This window comes from Vulpes lagopus, chromosome 5, assembly GCF_018345385.1.
Source record: "Vulpes lagopus strain Blue_001 chromosome 5, ASM1834538v1, whole genome shotgun sequence".
Classification (NCBI taxonomy): Eukaryota; Metazoa; Chordata; class Mammalia; order Carnivora; family Canidae; genus Vulpes; species Vulpes lagopus.
The window spans coordinates 59555576-59580520 of NC_054828.1; the positions used below are offsets into that span (position 1 = coordinate 59555576).

Sequence of the window (24945 nt, forward strand, 5' to 3'; positions counted from 1 at the left end):
CAAGAATAAATGAATAAAATCTTAAAAAAAAAATTAAAAAAAAAGATAAAAGATGACAAATTAGATTTATCCATATCCTTATTTCCTATAAATATACATAAATTGCTGGTACACTAATCACATTTTCCCCCAAACAACCTACAGCAATTCAATAAGCTCTTACTTAAATGATCTGGGCCTGCTCATGGGGTTTTGTTTTGTGAATAACACACTTTATTTTTACCAATGAAGAAATAATCTGGACATTTAAAACTTCCTGCAACTTAGGAGGGGAAATTATTTGGGATAAAAAGCAAGGAAAGACACAATATTTTAGTTTGTAAAATTGGTTTATTTACAATTTGGTGTTTTAAAATCGTATTTGGAATTTTAATTTTTATATATTTGCCTGGTAGGCATTCTGTGTTTTATTCAGTATGGAGGCAAAGAATAGGAAACCTGAGTTAAGTTTGAATTTAAGTTTGAATTTACTGACTGCTGCTACAGTCAGTAAAATTTAACTTTTAACCCCTGAGAATTATCAGTCAAAAATATTTGCATACATTCAAATGTAAAAAGCCTATTTTAAGAACAGAAAATAATAAAGCTACTATAATTTATCAACCTCCTCAAATATGGCAATATTAGGAGTCCCTCTTTCAGTTAATTGACAGGTGCATGCACAATGCATGTTAGTTATTAGGTGCACCTAAGGAGACTAACATGCTGTAGACTTCCATTTGTTGTTTTTTTTGTGTGTAGCTTCTCCTAAGAAATATTCCTAGGAACTGATACACAATTTATTCAAGTAATATCAATGCTCACCACTAGCTCAAATCCTCCCTCCCCTCCCCACTTTCTAAATTTTTGTATGTGATACATAGCTGGGGATTTTTTACTGTCCAAGACCAGAATTCTTTATCAGATTGCTACCTGAGGCCCAAACTGTTTTTGTAAAGTCACGTTGGAACAAGTCACTTTAGTTAATTATAGCTTACAGGAATGTATAAGCCTGAACTGATGTTCATACACTGCCAGGAGACCTGTGAAGTCTTCTTTGGAAGGAGCAGTGCTCTGGAAACATATCAGAGTTATACCTTGCTGCTCCCTCCTTACATAGATGACTACCTAATACTCCTAAAATGTCAGCTTTCTTTGGAGGAGTAAATATAAATTCATTAGTCTGCTCATTAGACTTCCTTGAGAAGCAAAGGAATGGCAATTATGCCCTCCCCAATATATAGGAAATGTAGCACAGATAGTAAGGATGTGACCACAGCAAAACAGTAGGTCAAAGTCAAACCAAATGAAACCAAAGCTTTTGCAGTAAGATGTGAGTTTTCTTATGTATGTGCAACACAGTGGCAGTCATTTTTCATTCTGGACGGTGGTAAGCATCACTAATGACAAGTGTTTATTTGCCTAATGACTAAAACAAAACAAAAACCACAATGTAATCCAAACTTCTTAAAGACAACAATGAAACAAAGTCACAAGTACCCTTTCTTCAAATGTCTCTTAATGCTCTTTCCAAAACAGAAAATAAATGATTTTCCCTTTTTCTGAAACACCAATACCAAGCCAACTAAGAACACCCTGGAGTGCTAGTTTGAAGGCAACTTTGAAGTTCCAGAAATAGTTAATTGCATAGGTGTTGATCCCCAAACCAAAACGATTACAGAAATTCAAACAATATGGTATTAATCAATTTAAGAAAGAGATTTGGAAAGATCTGATAAAAGAGAATGAGTGGGAACTATAATCTTCTCTGAGTACATCAGATCTGGACATTCTATTTTAAGTTTAAATTGCTGCTTCAGCATCCAGCTTTCAATTTTATATGTAATGCACATCTCAAGTTTGTTTGTTTGGTTTTTTTTCCTAAATATATTGGGTTTCTTGGGTTTCTTGGTTAGTTGGTCAGTGGGTATTTTTTCACTGGGTAAAAACTCTGATTAGCAAGAGAAGCAGTAATAGGGGATCATGGCATAGGATATGATAAGACCAAGTCTGGGTTTGGAAACACCTAGGGTATTCCTTGTTTCAGCAAATCCCATTTCTGCTGCAGGAAGCCACACTAAGTTTTTCGGCTGTTGGTGGCAGGAGGGGTGTAAATAAAAATGTGAGGTAGTTCTTTCCACAAGAGGGAAATATTTGTCTACATAATATCCCCGCAATGTCTGACAAATTACTAGAGCATCTGCTTGCTGTCATCTGTAAGCAAACTCTTCACTTGGTAGTAACTGAACTTGACACATCACGAGCTAGTTGCAGTTTACAGGCCCTATTTTCTGATCCAGACATGGGAAAAAGAGACATTAAACTGCCCCTCCCCCGCAAAAAAAAAAAAAAAAAAAAAGCCATGAACCATAGAGACCACCAAGTACAAGAATTGCAAAGGCATAAGCTATAAGAAGCATATAAGGGAGCCGGTGAGAGCACATAAGGAGTAATTTGCCAGAACTTGGGCACAGAAAAGGATAGCCTGGTGGGGGATAATTTATAGGATCTGCTTCCACAGCTGGTCACCTCGAAGGTTAAAAAAAAAAAGAAAAAAAAAAGATTTGAAGTTCTAGCAGGATATAGAACACAGCCACAGAGTCCATATAAAGGACAATAAACACAGAACTATATTACAGTTTAAAGAATAGGATATCCTAAGAAAAGCAAGAGTTGCCTGCTAAAACTTTAGTCTTTCTTACTTAGAATCTGCACATTTACGCTGAACTAATAAAAAAAAAAAAAGTCAATTGTAGCTGACAATGTTTGCCTTCTAAACAACTCTCTCCAGGCTACCAGACCAAGAATACCACCGGAAATAGATCAGGAGTTAAATTATAGTTAGAAAAGGGGAGAAAAGTAAGGTAGGACATTAAATTTTTATTCTGAAATTATCTCTGGCCACGACAATAAAATGTTAACAAATATTCACTGAACAGTCTTACTCCTGTCTTCAGCTGTACAATACATACAGTATCATAGAACTGGCCACTAGGATTAAAATCCACCAGAACATATTTCATGTTAAGTGGCGACAGCAGCATCTCACAGAAATGTTTACATACATATATACACAGTCCACATTCAACCATTTTCACATATTTTCAGTACACACAGTTGCAGCATATTACAGTCACGTGTCTAAGTTGTTGCTCGATAAAAACCCAAGCCACTGCCTAGACATAACTGTAGCAGTTGAGCTGAGTATAATTACAATTAATTTTATCTACGTCCATAGCAGAGAGATGTACAAGCCCCTAAGAAACAGAGTTGACAAATACTTTTTTTTTTTTTAATGCTACCACAGCATTATGTTGGGCGATATTAAAACCTTTACCAACCAAATCAGTTTTTTTTAAAAAGTCTTCTGCTTACCAGAAATACTCTTGATGAAAAAAATTACAAAAATGAATGCTCTCTTTTAAAATAATTCACACTTTTAAGATTCCAATATGGCCCAATGCTACTGATGCCTGAAGTGTTACCTAACCTCCCGATGGAGTCCTTTAACACGACTCCAAACCACCCATTAAGTTTAAAAGTGGCTTAAGTGCCTTGCACCCAAATTGTAAAAATCCCTGGCCATCCGTACTAGAGCCAGGCACATAGAAAAGGAATGCACTTTGGTTCATACCAAATGCCCTGGGATTAATCACACTATAAAATTAAATGGTTTGAGGTAAATTTTTACAAATACAGTTGATTTTTGTCTAGTGTTAGCATAACAAAAAAATATCATTTAAAAAATCAGTCTGATGATAAGATACAACAAAGATCGTCTTTAACCCCTTAAACATAGGAATTTCCGGTGTAACTAACCAGTGGTTACCTTTTTCAATGCCTGATGATGATTTACGCCTTGTGGTTTCTATTAAGGCCTGTAAGTCACTAGATATTTAAGACAGATGTATCTTTGCAGAGGTGGGTTCCATCCTTACTGCCTGGTATTCAAAGAGTTAAAGAGGCCAAAAAATGCATGCCCTACAACATGGCATTCAGAACAAAAGGCACATTGTTAATTAACACTGAGGGCACAATTTCTCCTCTCCTGTCGATCTGCACTGTCCTGCAGCACGGTGCTGTTCCACTGCTGGAGCAACGCACTCAAGTGGTCATGTGCGCTGTGGAGGTGCAAGAAACGGAGCCAGATGAGACTGCAACCAAAGACAAGACACTGTGCTATTCTGAAATCTGAAAACAGCTCAGACATCCCTAGACAATGGTAACCTGTGAGACCAAGGACTGTTTCCAAGCCAACTCCTAGTAGCCTATTAGAGCCCTTCATTTATTTAAGATCACAGAGATGCAACTTTTTTTTTTTTTTTGGACATTATAATTAAGCTGGAATTTTTTTTTTTTTTTTAAAGCAGCCCTATCACTAAACACTGAACATGGTAGCTCTTGTGAATGAAGTAAATTTCACTGTATTTCGGGGGTGGGGGTGCATAGTGCTGCACATCATAGTTTGGCTTAAAAGTTTCCGGTTACATTTGTGAATATAGTCACAAATGCACTATTGGCATCTTAAGAACCAGTTTTATGTGGTGGGGGAAAGACAAGCAGTATTAGTCCACTTATAAATTTTCACATGTATTTTAAAGGGAAATTTCTATTAATGGCAGGCTCAGGTTCATATAAACCTAAATGTGAAAATGAGGATGGATATGGAAGAGGAGCATCGCAAGGGAAAAACAGCCTTTATGGGTTTAATGACCTAAAGAAGCTAACCATCATTCAGAGGCTTATGGTTTTACAAAGCCACCATACTGAGTCTTCTACTTCTTATGCCTTCAAGTCACCATTTTAATAATAAATACACAATCTTTAAATTCTATAAGCCACTGATTGGGGTATCGTCACATGAGCATCATTTTAAAAAGCAAGTTACTAACATATTATTGCACTTCCACAGATTACAAAGAAATGTGTACAATATGCTAAAGAATTTGACTAGGGGAAAGCAGCTATAATTTCTAAATACAGAAGTACAAATTAATTTATCAGTGACACCCTTAAATAGTAAAGCAAATATCAACATCACTATCTTACTAATAAGCTAATCTTATTACTGTTTTTTGGCAAATATCTGTAATAGTTCCTGAGCATTTTTCTCCACCAACTGACAAAGCCTCAAGATAAGTGTTTTGTTCCAAAAACTACTTTTTTTTTCTTTTCTTCTTTAAAGTAAGAGAAACCGTAGGACTAATGTTAAAAGAACTTAACCGGAAACTTTCTTGGCCTCGCTGGGGACCATGCTTTAAGTACTTGTAAATCAATTTACAGGCAATACAATAGTGTCTGTGCATATAAAAGAGTATTTATCCTAATTTATACTACCCAAAACCTATTATCCAAACAGGCAAAATCTTTCTATATTAAATTGCACATACTAAAAAAATTTCTTCCACGTGCCTTGAAATTGATAAATATCACTGCTCATACATTAGTGATAAAATACTGAATTTTTCACTTTGAAAATAATTATTATTCAGAGACGAAAATATTCTTTTACCTAACTCTCAGTTACTTTCCCAGGTAAAGTGTCATTCCCACAAAAACAATCAGTGCAATCCAAAAGAAAGTAAAACAGAGGAATGCAATATGTGATTTTTCTAATGATGCAAGAAAGTCAAACCATTTAACTTGAGATTGAACTTTTCCTCCTTTACATTGGTTGTTAAAACAGGTCTCCTTGAACAGTCACAATGACTTCTGTTCAGCAAGAGGATTTTCAGCCTTCTTTCTTTTTAAAGAAAGAGTTGATGCTTTCCCAGGCTAAGAGAACCTTACAGTGACACCTGCAAAGTGTGAACTCACTTTAATTTGCTAGACCTTTGGAACTGTGGAAATCCCCACCTTAAGTAGCCAGGCTGCTGTTCTTTTTTAAACTGGGATATGAAACAATGGTCAAAAATCACAGCTGAAATGTCTCTCTTCTCTTTTAACAGTCTGGGATATATATTTGAAGGGGGGAAAAAAAAACACCTAAATGCAAGCAACAGATGTGTGGTAAAAGAGGAACAGAGAGGAGAAAAGCAAAGAGGAGAAACAGTTCATGGAATACATTTCTATATTTAGGTGCAAAACCAAGTCCGTGATCTGAGGCTTCTTTACAAAACAGCTTGCTGATCGTATTAGACAATGTGAAGGAACACATACGTTTCCATTTATCCACCCAGGTGTGCTTGGCCAGCTTTTAGAAAGTCAGAGTGCTAAGTGGGCATTTGAACTTGGGGATGTCGTGTCTGTTTGACCACTGGTTTAGGGAACATGCTACACCTGTGTGTGAACCTGGAGCATCGGTGGGGCTGAGGGGGGGAGGGGACCTTCACCTCGGGGGAGGGGGGGAATATAATATGAACCATAAAAACAGTGAATGTCTTTGACACCAATCTGTAAATGCGCAGCAGTCACGAAGTAATCAATGGCCTGCCACTGATGTTTATTACTCTGCCACACTAGATACAGTAAGGCTCATCATACTTTTAGAACACAAAAACAGTTTCAGGAAGTATAAAAACTTAAAGCATTGTCCCCATGTATTTTATAAAAACAAAATGAACAACTTTCTTACATTAAAATAAGTGCTGAAAAGATACAAATGAGTTGAGTTATTGAGCAAATAAAAACAGGTCTGAGCTACTCCTTTTCAACCCAGTAAGGCTCAGCAACGTCGTATCTTTCAGATTACCAGCATCAGGGGACTCAGCTCAGCTGACAAGTTTTGGCAACACTGTCCTCTGCTGAATATTCCCATTGGCATCTGTCATCTGTGCCAAATTAGTCCTCAGTTTGGAAGCTGAGCTGGAAGGTGGAGGTAACTTGGAAATGGATGTGATAGCACCAGTGCTCTCGGTTATCCTTTTCACGGACGTCTTCTCCCCCGTCGGAGGCTTTGGCAGCCGCCTCCGCAGCCAGGGATGCCGTAAAGCCTGGCCAGGGGTCATGCGAACCGCAGGATCCCATTCTAAACACTGTTTTAAGAAGTCCAGGAAAAGGGGATCGTCACACCCCTTCAGTGCATTCCCCCACTCCCGGCTCTCTGGTGGGCCCCTCAGTTTCCCCCTCCGGGAACGGCCTCCATTGAGAACCACAGAGCCGTCTGAGAGTGTCGTGACAGTGCAGTAACGGGGATAACCCTTGGAGCTCACAAAATTTTTGGCTCGTTTGGACGCATCCAGCAGTTTCTGGGAGGGCATGCCCAATAGTTCAATCATACAAGCCAGCTGGTCCCCTTCGTCTTCCCCAGGCAAGAGCGGGTAACCAGTCAGGAGCTCGGCTAAAATGCAACCCAGGCTCCACATATCGATGGGCATGCCGTACCTGGCGCCCAGGATCACTTCCGGAGCCCGGTAGAAACGGGACTGAATGTACGTGTAGACGCGCTGATGCTCGTAACAACTGGAGCCAAAATCGATCACTTTAATACCACTTCTACCCTGCTGCTTTAATAAAATGTTCTCGGGCTTAAGGTCACAGTGAATTATTCTGTTCTTGTGCAAAGCATCCAAGCACTGCAGAATGGAGTGGGCAAACTTGCGAACCAAAGGCAGGCTGAAGCCCTGGAACTTATTCTTCTTGATGAGCTCGTAGAGGTTCATGCTCAGCAGCTCGAACGTCATGCAGATGTGGTTCCGGAAGGTGAAGTTCTCCAGCATGTGGATGACGTTCATGGTGTTGTCCTTGTCCTGCTTCCGCAGGTGCTCCAGGATCCGGATCTCCTCTGCCGCCTGTCGGTGGAACCGCTTCTCATTCCGCACCATCTTCAGGGCCACGTGCTGGTGGACTTTGTGGTCGTAGGCCTTGACCACCTGCCCAAAGCTGCCCTTCCCAATGACCTTGAGGACCTCGTACCTGTAAGCCACGTGATCGTGGGGCACCTGCACGTAGGATCCCTGGTCATCGTCGTAGCCCCCGTTGTTGGGCCCGCCTGTCATGCCCTGGCGCTTCTTTGCATTTGGACCCAAGAAATATATTTCAGGGTAGCTGAAAATCTCGTGGTGTTCAAAGGTGGTTAGTTTTTGCATGTATTGCTTCATTGCTTGTTCGGGTGTCATGGGGGTGGCTTTCACCTTCCCCATGCCTTCCATAGACTTCAGAGACGTGGAGCTCCCCTGCCGTCTGTGGATGCTCTCCAGCTGCCGCTCGGGCACCACCGGCAATCCCGCTTTACCCACTGTTGTAAGCCCATTTGGTTGTGTCGTGAGCACTGTCCGCTTGTTACTATTATCCTCAAACAGCTGCTGAACCTGGATCTGTCCGTGGCTGTGGCTGCCGACGTGTAAGTGATCATTCATTGTGTGCTTACTGCCGCCAAGCTGGAATTCAGAAAGCAAACGTGAATAGGATGGAAGAGGTGTGCCTGTTCACATGGGCTATTTTATGGGTCGGCCCCCGCCCCACCTTTACAAAATCCGGTTTGTTTGAATCTCCAGTCAGAGTCAGTTGCTCTAAATGGAAAGAGCTGTATACCCAGGAGGGACCTCACAAACACCCTGATGGGGAGAGTGGACAGGACGCCGACAACCTCTGATAAAGGAAAAAGATCACACGACTAGGTAAGGCTACGAAACTTGGGATCCAGAAAAAAAAAGACCCCACGAGCGCTTACACCTAACAGACAAGCAGTTTGCTGTACATATCCAGGATCTTCCGAGCAGTTCCCTACGGAGGCGGAGAGCGTCTCTGTGCCTTGTTCGCTAGCCTCTACCTAAGATTCAGCACAGGGCCTGGCACAGCACAGGTGTTCCACTCAACCCAACAGCACCCAGTGAAACAGGATGCAGAGAGCATGAACAGGTAGTCCGTGCGCTGGCTCCCCCTCCTCCGGAATGTAACCTCCTTCCCACCGCAGTTAGTAGCTTCTTCGTTACCCCGAGGGCAGGGACCACGTCTGTCTTGTTCACTACCCTTCCTCCAACGTCTAGCTAGCTCTGTGTGGAAACACTAGCATCTTCATTCTCCTCGGTTTCCTCTACTCCTTGGAAAACTGACCACACCTAGGAAAGAATGTATGAACCGCTGGCAAAAAAAAAAAAAAAGTCTGCACTTTCAGGCTTGAAAGATTCCCATGTAGATACACACTGTAGCATCCTGTAAATCCCTAATCTATTTTTAAAAATGTCTGGGCTTCATTGACTGTGATGACCATTTAAGGCCATTCGGCGCAACAAACCAACCACCACAGTTTGGGGCCCTCCTTTGGTCAATGGCTCAGCTCTCTCCACAGTGTATTTCTGTGGGCTGCTGGGATACCCGGCTTTCCAACAAGGAACACAAAGTAGCGACTTCTATTTCAGGCACACATGCCATCCCTTGAACATTCCTGTCTAAACAAAACTGATGGTGCAAGCCAAGGGGCCCCCGGCCTTCCACTGAGAATCTGCTGGGGATTTCTTTCAAGTATTATTATTGCAAAGATGTGAGGGAGGGGCGAGCACTGGCAGCCAGGATCCCCTCTCAGTTCGGAATCCTCGCCAGCCTCAGACAACCACCCCACAAGTCTTAATGCATCCTGCTGGGTGATTTTCATATAAAACCTTAACGATCAATTCCTCACCTCCAGCCCATCTTATCCGCTCAACCAGTATCAGCTAAGGTCTAGCCACGCAAATGGTAGCATCCCTGCCCTTGAGAAGCTTACAACCGATTAGCTGAAATCTTTGGCCGTCGCTATTTTTTCTCTTCTCCCTTTCTGAAGCCTACCTTCGGGGCTCTCTGTCCTACCCAAAGAGTAGAAGCAGTTTGTATGTGTAAATCCAGCAACTCCGGGAGTGGTGTGGAATCACCTCGATTCCAAAATGAAATTTCTCAGTAGCAGACCAAGACCTTTGAATTTTCTTTAACTGACACGCTGCCCACACAGTGATTATTTGAGGAGTGAGTTTTCTCTCTGCTTGCTTCTAAAACAAAGCAGAAGACAGTACAGTCCCCGGGCTCGTCTGAAGTGTGATTTCATAGATAGAGGGATTTTACTTCTCAGACTTCTAGTCAAACCCTTTTATTAAAGTCACAGATGATAATGATGCTAAGTGAACTTGTGTCAGGGCAGCTGGACAGGTTATTTTATCCCCATTCTAAGGCAAAAGCAGAACAATCTATAAAAATGGAATCAGGAAGTCCATGAGTATATATATAAAAGTAGTACAGGCTTGTCCACTGCTTTTGTTCCCAAGCCCGCTCTCTGCACCCCGCCCTCCCCACTGTGGTCTTTCAAGCACCAGGAAATACAAGGACCTGAAATTCGAAATATAGCTCACGTAGAGAACCATTCTCTTCGGGGTGGAAAGAAGTGATTCAGAAGAAAAACCTACATTACCAGTATGCACAGTACAAAAAGCAGGAGGCTTCACTAGGGACAAGATTAACCTCGGGGCTTTAGCAACTCCTAAAAAGACAGCAAAGCAAAACTTTCTGAGCATCCGAAATTCACTCCAGTTTCAGCAACGGCAATCTTCATGTTGTGCACGATTTAAAATATAACACACAAGTTTATCGACCAACACCGAAGAGAGTTCAACAATTAACTGGATCACCTCCCGTCTCTCCAACCGCCTCCTCTGGGTCTTCTCAGAGGTCTCAAGGTCTCAACTATTAGTAGGTGAACTAACCTACCCTTGGGTGGCTTCAGGGGTTCCCCAGGGTTCAATCCTCAACTCTCTTGGCTTCTCGCCTCCCGTAATTCTCCCCGGCCGATCCTGACCACAGCCGGGGCTTCAGCAACCACCCAAGGGCTGGTATCTGCTGCATCTGCCACCTGCAGCTGGGGCCCGCCCGACCTAGGCTGAGTCGGGGACTCTCGTGACCAACTATAGACCCGTGGCCTTTCCCACAAGCAATTCAAACTGAACTCCTGATCTTCCTACCACAACCATTTCCTCCTCCCATACCCTCAATTTCTGAGAAACAAGAGGCTTCACCTCCACGTCATCACTCAAGCTTTACATCTGGAAATCCTTCTCAACGTCTCCCTCACCTCCTGAGTCCCCGCTAGGCCCTGTCCTCTCTCTCCATCCTACTCCTGCTCCACTGACCGGGCCTCACAGCCCACTCCTGTTGGGCTAGAATTTCTTTCTCAGGCTAGAATTCCTAAAATCTCTTCTCTCCAAAGTACTTCTAGAATGGTCATCGAGAAGTGTCAGTCTGACGGTGACCTCACTTCCGCTCAAGGCCTACAGCTATACCCCGTTTCCATAGACAGTAGAAGAATTTACAGGCCAGGACACCAGGTCCTAAAGTGTAGCACATGAATGACCTGAGGCCTTCCTTACAATGTCATCTACCACTGCTACAATTCTCTCTGAGAGTAACAAAGCTGGGTTCCCCAAGACCTGCGGCAACACCATGCTCCTTTACGCACCTCTCCTTTTTAAGTAACCGTTACAAGTCGAGGCATTTTCCGTTAGACACACAGGTAATGAATCCCAGCTCTATCACTTACTAAATGTGTGACCTTGGGCAATTTACTTAATCTCTCTGAACCTCAGTATGCTTGGCTGTCAAAAGAAGGCAACAGAGTTTCTCATGAGGACTATTTGGGTTAAGTAAGGCAAAATGTATAAAGTGCTTAGTAAAAAAGAGCTATTATTATCCTTTCCAAAAGCTGCTGGGAATCTCCTCCCGAACCATGTCTACACAGTAAACTCCTTCTCAGCCTTCGATGTCCAGTTCAACTCTCATCTCTTCCATGAAACACAGGAAAGGCCCCTTTCCTCCCTTGGAAAAGGAGAATTGTTAGAAATGTACAATCTATGGGTTCAAACAGACCTACAAAAGCCTTCTCTGACCGTGACCGGTGTGCTTGTAGCCCATCGACCAAGTGTTAACATCTACTTCATCTTCCCCTAAGTGCTGTAACACCTGAGGTACCCACCTGGCTGTGAGCAATACCAGGGCGGGGTCACCTCTTAATCTTTGTAAGTCCCTATTGACACAAACCCAAACATGCAGTAAGCACTCAGTAACTATCTGCGGAACAGAAGAACAGGTGTCAATAAATCCTTGCTAACTGATACCTCTCTGAGTTCTGCTTGGGAACTACCTTTGCACCTTCACAAGAAAACACGAACTTAATGCCCAGGGAACTGGGAATCGTCCCCAGTGATCCAAGTCACAAGATGGTAGGCTTGCAGTGCATCAGCAGAGACTTTAAAGGCAAATGAGAGCCAGTAAAAAAGTACCGGGAGCAGAGGCATCAACTAAACCCCTGAAAGCCATGGATGGCATCTTAAAAACTCTCCAGATGTTAAGGGGATTCAGTTGAGAGGCTTTAGTAAGGAAGGCCTTTGATCTCAAGCACTGCAGACTCCTAAAATCATGAAATTCTGAAGCACAATTAACTGATGATAAAAAAAAGGGGGGGGAGGGGGCAGCTCTAGAAGAGCCACCCTATTTCCAGAACACATTTGCCAGGCCTACGTAACGGTAGGGATATTAAAAACCTCTTGGAGTCTGACAACCTGGCTTATTCCTATTTGCCACTGCCTACCTAGCATGGCTGTCACATTTAAAAATATACACAGAACGAAGGCAATTGTTAGAAATGTACAATCTATGGGTTCAAACAGACCTACAAAAGCCTTCTCTGACCATGAAATCGTTTAGTATTAAAAATTATAGAAGGACAGTGGTCTAACCAGTTGGGTAGTTTAAATCTCTTCCAATCAGAAAGTGGAAAATAGCAGATACTTCATACTGTGCTAAGATTTCGGAGCATTTAAAAACTTCCCTGAAGTCATCTTAGAAATGCGGTATAGTGTTATGGGAACAGACCTGACTGTAAAAAGGCTGGATTTTAGCTGCTCCTCAAACAGTCTGTGTGACCCTCAGTCAAATATCTACTTTTTCTTCAAAATATTACTATTTTAAAAATGAGAATACTCATTCTTTCTTAATCCCAATTATTTTATAAACGTAAAATGGTAACCGGAGACTGCTTTAGTCATCAGAACAGTTATGAAAGTGAGAGAATACTAACACTTGGGAATTTTTTTAAAAGTATATTATTATCCCACAATATCAAAAGAAAAAAAACTATAGGAATCAAGACGGTTACTGGGTACACTCTTAGGACAAACAGAAATAAACAAAATGACTAAGTATACAATAATATATCCATGGAGACAGGGAACAAAAGGGCAATGGACGAAATAAATTCCAAAGTTCATAATCTTTATAAGCACATATTTACCTACCTACTATATCATGACCAGGGAAAATATGGGCAAGCTTCTGTGATAAGATCCCTTTTCTTATCCTCAATACCCATCCCTCGCTCCCATTCTAAAACTGCTCTTCCCAGATATAGCTGTGGAATTAAAAAAAAAAAAAAACCTATAAAACACCTGAAAAACATATGGACGTACGGATCTGCAAAGGTTCCTGCATGTATAACGAAACGAACACAACTTCCTAGGCTTAGCGGTGTCAAGCAAGATGTTGAAGGTAGGCTCAGGAGGGCCTGGGCTTTCACTCCAGCCTTGATACGAAGTGGCTGGGGAGTCTTGACCAAACCAGTTAACCTGTCTGACTGCTACCTCATCTGTAAAATGAAGGAGTAGAACCAGATAAACACTGTGGTCTTTTTAAACTTTCCTGTTCTAGGAAATCTGCAATGTCGTACAAATCAAAGCCAAACCACAATAGAAAACGAACCTCACACTTTCAAAACCAAGCCTCTGATGACCAAAAGCATACTGGAATTTTAACTCTAAGCTCAAGACAGGTAAACCACTCCGATACTGCAGCGAAATACAAGCATCCATTCCTGGGAGTCCTGAGAAGGCCCCTCACATCTGTTCATTTCTGGGCCACCTCAAGCTGTTGCTCCAGTGCACACCTCCTGTTTTCTCTAATTTCATTACATATTTCTACGGGAAGGCTCTGATCTAGTAAAGCCCACTTTTTGAATCCAGGTGCAAACCAAGTACTTCTTTCCCAGGTCACACCAAGTCACGTGATTACATCCACACACCGGGATGGGGGTGGGGGTGTGGAAGCGGATGCTACGTTTCCAAATTGTCAGATGATTACAAACCAAACCAGAAACTCCTAAAAACCAATGGCAATTCCTCAACTAAAACGTCACTGTAACAGGAATATTCAGCCCTAACATATGGAATCCACCAGCCCACCGACAGATTCTCTTCCACCATCAATATGTAACACAGATCGGTTAACTTCTGTGTAGTGAATTCTTAGCCCCTGGTCACATGGGGGAGGGGGGAGCGGGGCGGGGGGGGGGGAGAGAAGAGAGGAAGGGAGAGAGAATGACTAACAACAAAATGTTTTCCTACACAACTTGTGCACATGGGTCCAGGTCTAAGGGGGGATACTGCACTGGGGCCATCCTTTCACAAACTGTTTATTAAAGAAGTTTCCACGGAACCCCTGACCCTCAGAGATGCTTCTCTGTAGACCAGAAATGGCCTTTTCTACAATAATTCAACTTGCACTAGGCAAAGCCATATTCCCACCAACCATCCCTTACACAGAACCACCTTAGGCCGTTCTTCTGGAGGATCCAGCTGCCAAGTAGGACCTGGGGAAGCACGGCCTCCTCCCCAAGTGCGCACCTCCTCTAAGGGGCAGTCACCTTCCAAGGGCGATCTCTGCGAGCTGAGAAGAGGTACATGCCGAGGTCAAATCCAGCCGGCCAATCCGCAGCCACAGGTCCCACGGTGGGTGGTGGGCTCTCCACCCACCCCCACCCGGGGACCGCAGCACCTGCCAGGTAGGTGCCCTTCCCTCCTCGCTTCCAAAGCAAAGGCGGCTCTTTCCTTTTGAATGATATCCAAGCAGGAGAATCCTACAGGGGTGGCTGGTTGTTTTGACTGCTGCTGTGGCTCTTATTTTTGTTCACGTTAATTACAATTTCTGCTGTGCTCAAACCTGTAGCACTCATAAAACATGCTTCCACACGCGGGGGACAATTGGCGGTGCTCCCCGCTGGCTGGAGCCGGGCCTGGGAGGCTCTTTGGGGGATCGATTTTCCGGGCAGGTCGGCCTGACTGTCCCCTAACACATATCTGTTCTATAAATACCCACTACCCAACGTGGGGGGGGGGGGGGCGGCTGGGGGATGTTTATCCGGTCAGGGAAAGGAGCTCTGCGAAGCGAGGAGGGGGGAAGAAGGAAAGCAGCGCGGAGGAAGTTCCGAGGAAGAGGAGCGCAGGGGTGGGCGGGCTCCGGAGGGGAAGCGAGGGGCCCAGGCCGCGAATCTCCCTTTGTGGCTGCAGCCCTGCGCCCGCCCGGGGTGCACGGGGTGGCGTCCGAGAGGCCAGGAGCCAGGGGCGTGGGGACCCTCGCGTCCCGGCGTCAGAGCCGCACAGCGCCGAGCCCGCGCCCGCGCCCCTCCGCGCCCCTCCCCGCCCCCGCGGCCTCCCGGGGGCTGGGTCTCACCGTGTGCGCCGCGGCCGCAGCGTTGCTGGCCCGGAGAGGCGGCAGGGCGATCGGGGAGGGCGGGCCGGTCCCCACTCCGCTCCGGGGGGCCCCCGCACCGAGCCCCGGGGAGGCCTGCAGCTGTCGCACGGCGCTGTCCCCTCCACGGCCTGGGAGCCACGCGCGGGAGGAGACAAAAGAGGGTCAGGGGAGGGAGAGCCACCGGACCCCGACGCCCCGCCCCACCCCTCGGGCGGCGAACCCCGCTCTCCCCCGGGAGGGGGCCGGACGGTGCAGCGGGCGAAGCGGGGGGACGGGGGCGCCCGGGCCCCGGGCGGGGTGCGGGCAGCTGCAAAGTTCGCGCGGGCGCCGGCGCGCGGGAGTTCGCGACCCCGCGGCGCGGCCGGACCGGGCGGGGAAGGGGCTCGCACCGCCTGCAAGGGCGCGGGGGCGCGGGGGGGAGGGGGCGCGGGGGGGCAGGGGGCGCGGGGGCGCGGGGCCCCCTCGGAGGCGCCCCGGGCCCGCGCGCAACAATGAGCGGGGCCGCGGCGAGGGCGCGCCGTCCTCCCGGGCCCCGCCGCCGCGCGCACTTCGCTCGAGGTCCCGCGGGCGCCCCGCCACGAGGGCAGGACCCGGGCGCGCGGGGGCCGCGGGGGCGCGGGGCGGCCCGGCCCTGCTTACCGGTCGGGTAGGCGGCGGGAGCGGCGGCCGAAGGTTTCCTGGTTAACATGGCCGCTGGAGCAGAAAATGCATTTCAGGGCCGCCGCCGCCGCCGCCGCCCGTCCTGCCGCTGCTCCTCCCGGCCGCCCCTCCGCGGCTCTCCGGCGCCTCCTCGCCGCCTCGCGTCCGCTACAGCCGGCCCCGCGCAGCCCGCTGCATCCCCGCCGCCCGGGCCCGCCGCCGCGAGCGCCCCGCTCTCCTCCTCGCCGCCGCCGTCCTCTTCCTCGGGCGGCCGCAGCACCCCCCGGCCCGTGCACATGCCTCGCCCTCCCCTGCGCGCCGCGGGCCTCCCCGAGTCCCTCACATGGGGCGCGGGGGAGCGGGCTGCGCCGCCTGCACCGACTCGCTCGGGAGCCTCCCCCGGGCCCGCGCGCGCGCCCCCGCGCACACTCGCACTGGCGCCCGCGCGCCGCCCGGCCCGGGAGGACGGCGCCGCCCCCGCCCCGCCCCCGCCCCCGCCGCAGGCCCCGCCCCTCTGCTGCAGACCCCGCCTCCTGCAGGGCCCGGCCCCGCCGCCGGCGCAGGCCCCGCCCCCTCTGCTGCAGGCCCGGCCCCGCCGCCGGCGCAGGCCCCGCCCCCATGTCGCTGCAGGCCCCGCCCCCTCCGCTGCAGGCCCCGCCCGCCGCCGCCGCCGCAGGCCCCGCCCCCGGACCCACCCACCCCCACCCCCGCCCAGCCGGCCGCACGCGCTCACGCACACCCCACCCCCACCCGGCCACCCTCCGGAGTCCCTACCCCACCCAGTCATCTGCACGGCCACCCCTCCAGTCCCCGGAAAAGTCTGCAGTCTCCGCTCGGCCTCCGCCTCCCCCGGCGGCCCTCCGCGCGGCTGCCCGGCTCCCCGGCCCGCAGCCCCTGCAGCGCCCCCCTCCCCCTCCTCCCCCGCCTCCCTCCCTCCGCCCAAACCGCCGCAGAGCCCCCTCCCGTTCCGCGGGTGCCCCCTACACACAGGCACGCCCGGCTCGCTGGGCCCGAGGGCTGCTCGCACACAATACGCGCCCCAGCCCGCCTCTGGTCCCAGGGGCTTAAGCATCCCCCCGGTCCGCACTTGATCTGGGAAATTAACTTGGTGGTGCGAGGGTCACCTCGGCGAGCCCAGCCCGGGCAGCGCGGGCGACGGGGCTGCCTCCCCCTGCACCGCGGGCGCACACGCCCTCCGGGTTCACTGGCACCGAGGGTTGCAGAGGCGCCGGGGGTTGCTAGGCAAAAACAAACATCGCAGGCGCCTCCCCTGGGCGTCCCGCGGCCGCGGAGACACACCTGCCCGCCGCCGCCGCCGCCGCCGCCCGCGTCCCCGCGGGGGGGCACCCTGGGCTCCGCGCGTCCCCCGAGGCCGGGCTCCCGCTCTCCCGGCCTCGCCCACGTGGGCGCGGTCCCTGCGGCCCCTGCGGCCCCTGCGGTCCCTGCGGTCCCTGCCCTCTCGCCGTCACGGCCTCTCTCCCTTGCGGGCTGCAGACCTGCGCGCCCGTCCCGCACCTGCGTCCTGTCGAGTGTGTGGAACATCCTCTGCACAAAGGTCACGGGTTTGGGTCACTTCGGGCAAGGAGGAGCAAGCGCGGGGCTTCCTCCGGAAGAGGAGCTGCGGGTGTCTGAAGTTCTGGGGGACCTGGGTGCCCTATGCCCTGCCCCGCGTGACCTGCCGTGCCCCCGGCTGCACCCAGCGTGCAGGCCTGAACCAGCGCAGACTCCACTCAGAAGGGGGCCACCTCCCGCGGAGCCCCGTCGCCCCTACCGTTTGCAGATTGTCATAGCAGCCTCCCAGAGGGAGCACCCTGGGCGGCATACAAGTGCCCCAAACCCTAGTGTTTCAAAGAAAGGCTGTGACCCGGCCTCCGGCCTCGGGGGCTCCGCAGAGGCATCAAAGACAGTGGCTTTGGCAGAGGAAGCAAGTGGCGCGGAGGAGAATCTGGCCTGGTGCATGTGCCCGCAAAGACATCCTGTTAGCGCCTTCTCCTAACCAAGTAGAACATGGTGAAATGCTCAATCCGACAAGAGGCCTCTGGAGCAGTGATAACCGGGTCTGGCCCTGGCAAGAAACAGCCCCCTTAGCCTGCCGGCCCATCCAGATCCACCTGGGGAAAGAGCTGGTGTTCAGAATTATCTAAAAGAAAAGGGGCCGCTGAGTGGCAGAGGGGAAGCTGGAACCCATTCCCTGGCTCCCAGTCTAATTGCACTCTGCTTTTCTTTACCTGACCACCTTGGATTGTTAAGAAACTCAAGACTTTTTCCTTCCTTCCTTCCTTCCTTCCTTCCTTCCTTCCTTCCTTCCTTCCTTCCTTCCTTCCTTCCTTTGAAGATTTTATTTATTTATTCACGAGGGACCCAGAGAGAGAGGTCGAGACACAGGCAGAGGGAGACTCAGGCTCCCAGCAGAAAGCCTGGTGCAGACTTGATCCCAAAATCCCAGGGCCTCGCCCTGGGCGAAAGGCAGAGGCTCAACCACTGAGCCACCCAGGTGCCCCTCCTTCTTTCCTTTTCAAAACAATTATTTTCATACCGTATTCCTTTTTTTTTTTAAATGAATACCCCATGTAACTGATCTTCAAATAAAAAAATCTCAAGCAAAAAATTCAATTTTAATATAACCTGACACCCCTTTTGAGCTAAATCAAAGTCATTGTTGCTATACTTCGATAGAAATGAAATATGGCACTGCTTTTTCATGAATAAGGGCAATGCTGGAAGTCATGGTTTGTAAAATCCAAATTACCAATATTAATCTATACACTAAACATGAGGAAAAGGAGCACCGACTTTTTTTTTTAAACAGACACACACACACACAAAATAAACAAAAGGACACAAAGAATCATTAACTTTAATCAAAGAAAGAAAAAGATACATGTTTGGGGAACTTTAACAGTATATTGCTTTATGACATGGCAAGTATAATTTCAATTTTATATTTTTTTTGTTGTTTTGTCTTAAGGAAAATTTAATATTAGCCTAATCTGGCTATTTTGATTATAAATGGCATACCTCTCAAAATTATATTCTCACTCAAAATGAGTATTTATAATTTCTTGGGTTTCTCTCATTCTGTTAAATATTGAGGACTTCAATATTTAATTTAATTTAATTTAATATTTAATTTAATTCAGCCTGAATTAATGTCAAATACATGTCCAAATGCATTCCATGAGCTTTCAAGGAGAATGAACTGAGTACATGCTATGAGTTAGGACCCTCCAACTTTAGTATTTTAATGCATCATTATTAATCCCACTGGCTATTTACCTCTTTATAAAACTCTTTCACAAATATTATCATGTGTAATCCTCACGATTCAGTCTGACTGGATTGTATGATGTTACTAGTAGCCTCCTCAGGGGGCTCCAGTCCATTAGTGAATGTCCACTCTTTGATTCTTACCTGTTGGAAAACCCCATCGGTGTTGTATGTTTATAAAACCCAGACTCAGATAACAAATAGGTAGGCAGGATGTGGCCGGAGTAGAGAGAAGGAAGCTTTGGGGGACTCACCATAGAGCCTTGTGGAAGTTGAGTTTTCGCCAGGAGAAGTAGCGATCACAGGGAAATTGAAAATGAACAAGAAAATTGCTGGTTCCAAAACACATTCACTCCTTTAATCCCTTTATCCCAGAAACATCTACAAAGAATTTAGTATGTGCAAGGCCTACAGATATGATGAATCATCAGATGAGGTGGGCTAGGCTTCAGTCTGGCAATCTATTAGGACCTCATTCTTTTGTCCAATTAAGCACTGGGCCTACACCGTTAAGTAAATAATCTCCGGCTTTGGTGATTGTGATTAAGGAGCTCACAGTCCAGGATAGGAGACCACACATTTAATGATGTGATGGAGCAGAAACTGAGGCCAGTAGGAGGTACGGTGGTGGCACACGGAGGGAATGATGAGCTCTACCTAAGTGGTGACTGGCATCCAAGAGGTTGAGCTTCAATGAAAGTTCTTTAAAAAAAAAAAAAAAAAGTATTTATTCAATCATAAGAGATACAGAGAGAGAGAGAGAGAGAAAGAGAGGCAGAGGGAGAAGCAGGCTCCATGCAGGGAGCCCGATGTGGGGCTCAGTCCTGGGACTCCAGGATCATGTCCTAGGCCGAAGGTAGCACTAAACCACCGAGTCACCAGGGCTGCCCTTTGGTGAAGGTTCTAAAGACACTTGGGTGTCTTTAGACACCATCCAACACCATCCAACACCATCCAACAAGCCAGGATGTTCTAGGCAGAAGAAACAGGATACACAGAGGTACCAAGGTATAAGGAAGCGTGGTGTATTCTGGAAGAAGGGTCAGCAATTTAAAACGGAGGGCGCTTGGGGTAGCAGGGAAAAGCGCCGTCCTGTCACCTCCATAAAGTCAGGGTCATGGATGCTAGAGTCAGGTGAAGAATTATCTGAAATTTTACCAGCTGTGGAAATGTGAAAACAAGACACAAGGTCTCTTAAAGCAGTGAAGCCAATTACTAGGAACTGACTCATTTGGGGTCTCGGAGCCCTGAAGGGAAGTCCAGCCTAACTCCCCGTAGGAGAACACTACTTACTGGTGGTACCTTCCATGTGCCCATCACCAAGGTTCAGAGCCATTTGGAGAAAAACATGACCTTTATTGCCTGAAGTCCACGAATGGAATCTGCTGAGATGTAGGTAGGAGGCCTAGATGTCATATCACCTGATGGTCACTGGGTGTTTGCATTTGCATCTGTGGCCATCACTGGTACGGAAAACAAGAAGTGATTTCTACGCCGTGGAAACTTGGTGATCCACCAAGCACAGTTGGGGCAGGCTGGTCATGTTTTGGGTAGCGTACTTACAGAGCCTGTTTCTTTGATCCTAAGTGGAAGACTACCCCTAAAGCAAGCCAGATATCTAGAAAGGCTGAGGATATTGTTCAGCATTTCTTGGGGATAGTTCTCCTGCTTTCTCCAACTACACCTTAAGGATGGAGTTAATATAAAAACCAGTGAGCAAAGAGAAGACAAAGTTACACCCTGGAAGCGGGGAGTGCATGATAAAGAGCCCAGTGGGACCGCTATTCACACTCTGTCTTTGGCACTAGCAAGACAAATATGAACAGAGTGGTGGCCAGTGTGTCCAGGAGCTTCGAAGGGACAGAAGCACCACAACCGGATAGAGTCCCCACCAACTGGCCCCCGATGTAGTGGCCACGCTATCGGCACAGCTCACAGAGCCGGCCAGTGGGGTCAGCCCTCAGGAGACAGGCTGACAAGGCCCTACCGGGGGCCGCCAGCCAGGAACAGGTACCCGGGAGTCGTGCTGGGCCCTGCTCCTGCTGAAGGATGAAGAGGGGAAGTGGTACCAGAGCCTCTGAGAGCAGCTCCACTAGGGAGTTTGCTAGAAGAGAGACAGTGATGCAACTCTGCAAACCAGAGGAGAGCTGGAGAAAAGGGTCTGTGACATCCCATCTTGGGACCTTTGGTGCCACTCTAAACCAAAAGTAGTGTCATCTAGTAGTAGGAAGGGGCAAGTGGGGAGGAGAAGCGGGGAGGAGAAGAGGGTTTCACGAGCATTGTGGGGGTTACCCTGGGCGTTGCTGCTGGTGTGCTGTACGGAGTAGAAACGAAGGCCAAGGATGGGCTAAGGAAAAACATCCACATTCAACCTGTCAGGACCTTCTATAAATAAGGAAAAAGATCCAAATTCACTAAATATATGTATATATATATATATATATATATATATATATATATATATATATAAACCTTTGCTGTTCAAGGTATATGTTCAAACAGCATGGGTTTGAATCGCATGGGTCCACTTACAAGTGGATTTTTTTTATAAATACAGTACTGTAAATGTATTTTTCTTATGAATTTCTTTTTTTAAAGATTTTATTTATTCAATAGGGAGAGAGAGAACATGCACAAGCAGGGGGAGGGGCAGAGGGAGAGGGAGACACCCCACCGAGCAGAGACCCCAATGCGGGACTCAATCCCAGGACCCCAGGATCACTGTCTGAGCCGAAGGCAGATGCCCAAAGACTGAGCCACCCAGGTGCCACCCCCCCTTAATAATTTTCTTAATAACATTTTCTCTTCTCTAGCTTACTTTTTTTAATAATAAATGTATCTTTTATTGATGTTCAATTTGCCAACATACAGAATAACACTTTATTTTAAAAATACACTATATGTATTTTTTGCAAATACACTATACAATGTGTAATACACTATGTGTAGTTTATGTAATACACTATACGTACTTTATTGTAAATACACATAATATACAAAATACGTGTCAGTCAATTCTATTACTAATAAGGCTTCTGGTCTATCAATAATAAATAAGGCTATCAATAATTAATAATTAAGTTTTGAGAAGTCAAAAGTTGGATGTGGATTTTCAACTGCACGGAGCTGCTATGCCCCTCATTTTCTCCTTGTTCAAGGGTAAACTATGTGATGAACAGATATATTCAATATCAACCTCTGTATATCACTGCATATGTAACCCATTATATATATAAAACCCTTTATACACTGTGTATACATGTCTGAAATCCATTATACATCTGTCAAGTCAATTATCAAGTTCCTACATGTATCAGGCATTGATCTTGGTATCTGGAGTCAAGCAGACTAGGTCCTTGCTCTGTAGATCTTGTATTCCAGGGCAATTCCAGGGCAAGGAGAGCAATAAGTGACACAATGCAAACACCGCACGTCAGGTGGCAGTGGGCACTATAGGGAAACAGAAGTGAGGTAGGAGGTAGGGAGAGATGGGGGAGTCAGCAGGGAGGGCCTCCCTAATAAGGTAATAGGCTTTTAGCAGGTGGAGATCTCCAAGCAGAGGGCCTGGAAGATGCAAGGGCCCTAAAGTGGAAAAGTAGGGGGGCAGGCGGCTGGCACCGTGAAGTGGGTGACAGGGAAAGTCATAGAGATGTGGTCAGACATAGCAGGATCCAGGTCACGCTAAGAAATTTGGATCTTACTATTTTTTTGTAAAGATTCTATTTATTTATTTGACAAAGCGCGTACAAGCAGGGGGAGTGCTAGGCAGAGGGAGAGGGAGAAGCAGGCTCCCCACTGAGCAGGGAGCCCAAGGTGGGGTGGGGGGGGGCTCGATCCCAGGACCCTGAGATCATGGCCAGACACTTCACCAACTGAGCTACCCCCCCACCCCCCCCCCACCCCCAGGATTTTACTTTGATTGACTTGGAAATCCAAGGCTTTGGTGCTTGGAAAGTTATACTTAGAGTGGGAAGTTACTATTTATTGACTTGCTTACCTATTTTACAATCTTTTTTTTTTAAGATTTTATTTATTGATTCATGACAGACACGCACACACAGAGAGAGGCAGAGACACAGGCAGAGGGAGAAGCAGGCCCCATGCAGGGAGCCCGATGCAGGACTCGATCCCAGGACCCCAGGATCATGCCCTGGGCCCAAGGCAGGTGTTAAACCGCTGAGCCCCCCAGGGATCCCCCTTATTTTACAATCTTCAACGTATATGAATTTTTACACCTTTTCTAATTGACAGCATACTAGGCACTGTGGATGGTAAAAGCCCCACACAAACCTATTTCCAAGGGATTCCAGCCTAGCTTGGGAGAAAGCTCACACTCCAGGAAACATTTGGGCCACACAGTAAAGAGCCTGTGCCCCCTATTTTCCTGTTTCTCCCTCGGATCCAGCCTTCCACCCCATTCTGTGCCACAGGGGGCTTTACAGAGGCATCAAGGGGTGCCCTCGCCCATTAGCTTCTGGTTGGGTTTACCATTGGAAGGTCCTGGCAAGAGACCAAGGGCAATAAGGGGACAATAGGGTCAGGCTGTTCATCTTCCTGGCTCGCCCCAAGTCAGCTCACCTCAGATTGGTTATGGCCCTTGAGTAAAGGCCTCATCTCATGTCGGGAGCCCTTTCCTATGGCAACAGCTAGTCCCCAAGGGACTTGGGGACTTGGACACTCCTCAGTCCCCCTGCCCCTTCAAGCCTGGAGGCGCCCAGGGTTTCTTGCTGTGGCTGGCTCTACGGGCTGGATTTTCCCTTCGCCCTATCCACACTCCTGAACGTAGTCCTTTCATTAAACTCTCTGGGTCCTCTGTAGGATAGGTCGTGGGATCTAAATGTCCTAGAACTCGAGAGGGCTGGGAGGATCTGTGCCCGTGGGAGGAATCAGAGTGGGATTCCTGGCAAAGGCACAACCTGCCCTGGGCCTCAGAGAAGGAGCAAGCAGACCATGCGAGCGAAGGCAGGGACTCTGCAGAGCTGAGGAGGAGGCCTGGGGAACAGGCGTGGTGGGTAGGGCAGCGGCCCATCCGGGTCACTGATAGCAACCAATGCCAGAGGGAGGAGTTTCCACTTGGCCAGGGGGGAAACCAAGGCCACTAGAGATTTCTGAGGCTTGAGTTGACCTGAGACAAGTGGTTAGGAAGGAATGTGATTGATTTGGCTGCAGTGCCCCAGAAAGATGAGAGTGGGGAGGGGGCAGCAACAGAGACGCCCAGTTCGGAGGTGGCTTCCAGAAGGAGCTGAGGGGGGCACTGGGAGGCAGGGGCAGGTACTGGTCATTTGGATGCTCTCCCTGGAGCCCAGGGGAGGGGGAGGCCTTTGAAGTAAGGAGATGCCAGAAGTGATGGAAGCACCAGATGTTTTCCTCACTACCCTTGGGCCTCAGAAGCATCCAGAATTCCTCGAGCTGCTTATCCAGGCATTTTGCAACAAAGCTTATTAAGGTGATCAGTTCAAGGGAGACATAATTGTGAGATAACAAGACAGGGAAACTCGGAATCCAGAAAGATCCCTTCCCAGCGGCCCACAGACAGGATGTAGCGTTCACTCAGGGAGGATGAGTTGTCATGAAGGAGGAACAGACAGCGTGTTCCAGAGCCCCGTTTTATGGGCCAGGGTCTCATTTATTGTGAGGATC

The 24945-nt window shown here is 47.9% G+C and overlaps 1 protein-coding gene across 3 annotated transcripts; it reads right to left on the minus strand.

Moving 5' to 3' along the window:
• Positions 1-2839: 2839 nt before the first annotated feature.
• DYRK2 (dual specificity tyrosine phosphorylation regulated kinase 2) lies at positions 2840-16430 on the minus strand. Of its 3 annotated transcripts, none has more exons than XM_041755655.1 (3): positions 16039-16430; positions 15379-15527; positions 2840-8297 (listed from the first exon to the last, which is right to left on the minus strand). In XM_041755655.1, the coding sequence occupies exons 1-3, from the start codon at positions 16085-16087 to the stop codon at positions 6690-6692; spliced, it is 1806 nt and encodes a 601-aa protein (XP_041611589.1). In that variant the 5' UTR covers positions 16088-16430; the 3' UTR covers positions 2840-6689. The 3 variants fall into 3 exon arrangements, with proteins under 3 accessions (XP_041611589.1, XP_041611592.1, XP_041611591.1); XM_041755658.1 differs by lacking the exon at positions 16039-16430 and adding an exon at positions 14478-14595 and having other exon boundaries at positions 15379-15511; XM_041755657.1 differs by lacking the exon at positions 15379-15527.
• Positions 16431-24945: the final 8515 nt, after the last annotated feature.

Coding starts and splice junctions, on each gene's coding strand:
- DYRK2 (XM_041755655.1), bottom strand. CDS start 16,087: ATGTTAACCAGGAAACCTTCGGCCGCCGCTCCCGCCGCCTACCCGACC. Junction 15,528..16,038: donor TCCCGCCGCCTACCCGACCG/GTAAGCAGGGCC, acceptor CGTGGCTCCCAG/GCCGTGGAGGGGACAGCGCC. Junction 8,298..15,378: donor CTGCGGCCGCGGCGCACACG/GTGAGACCCAGC, acceptor TCTGAATTCCAG/CTTGGCGGCAGTAAGCACAC.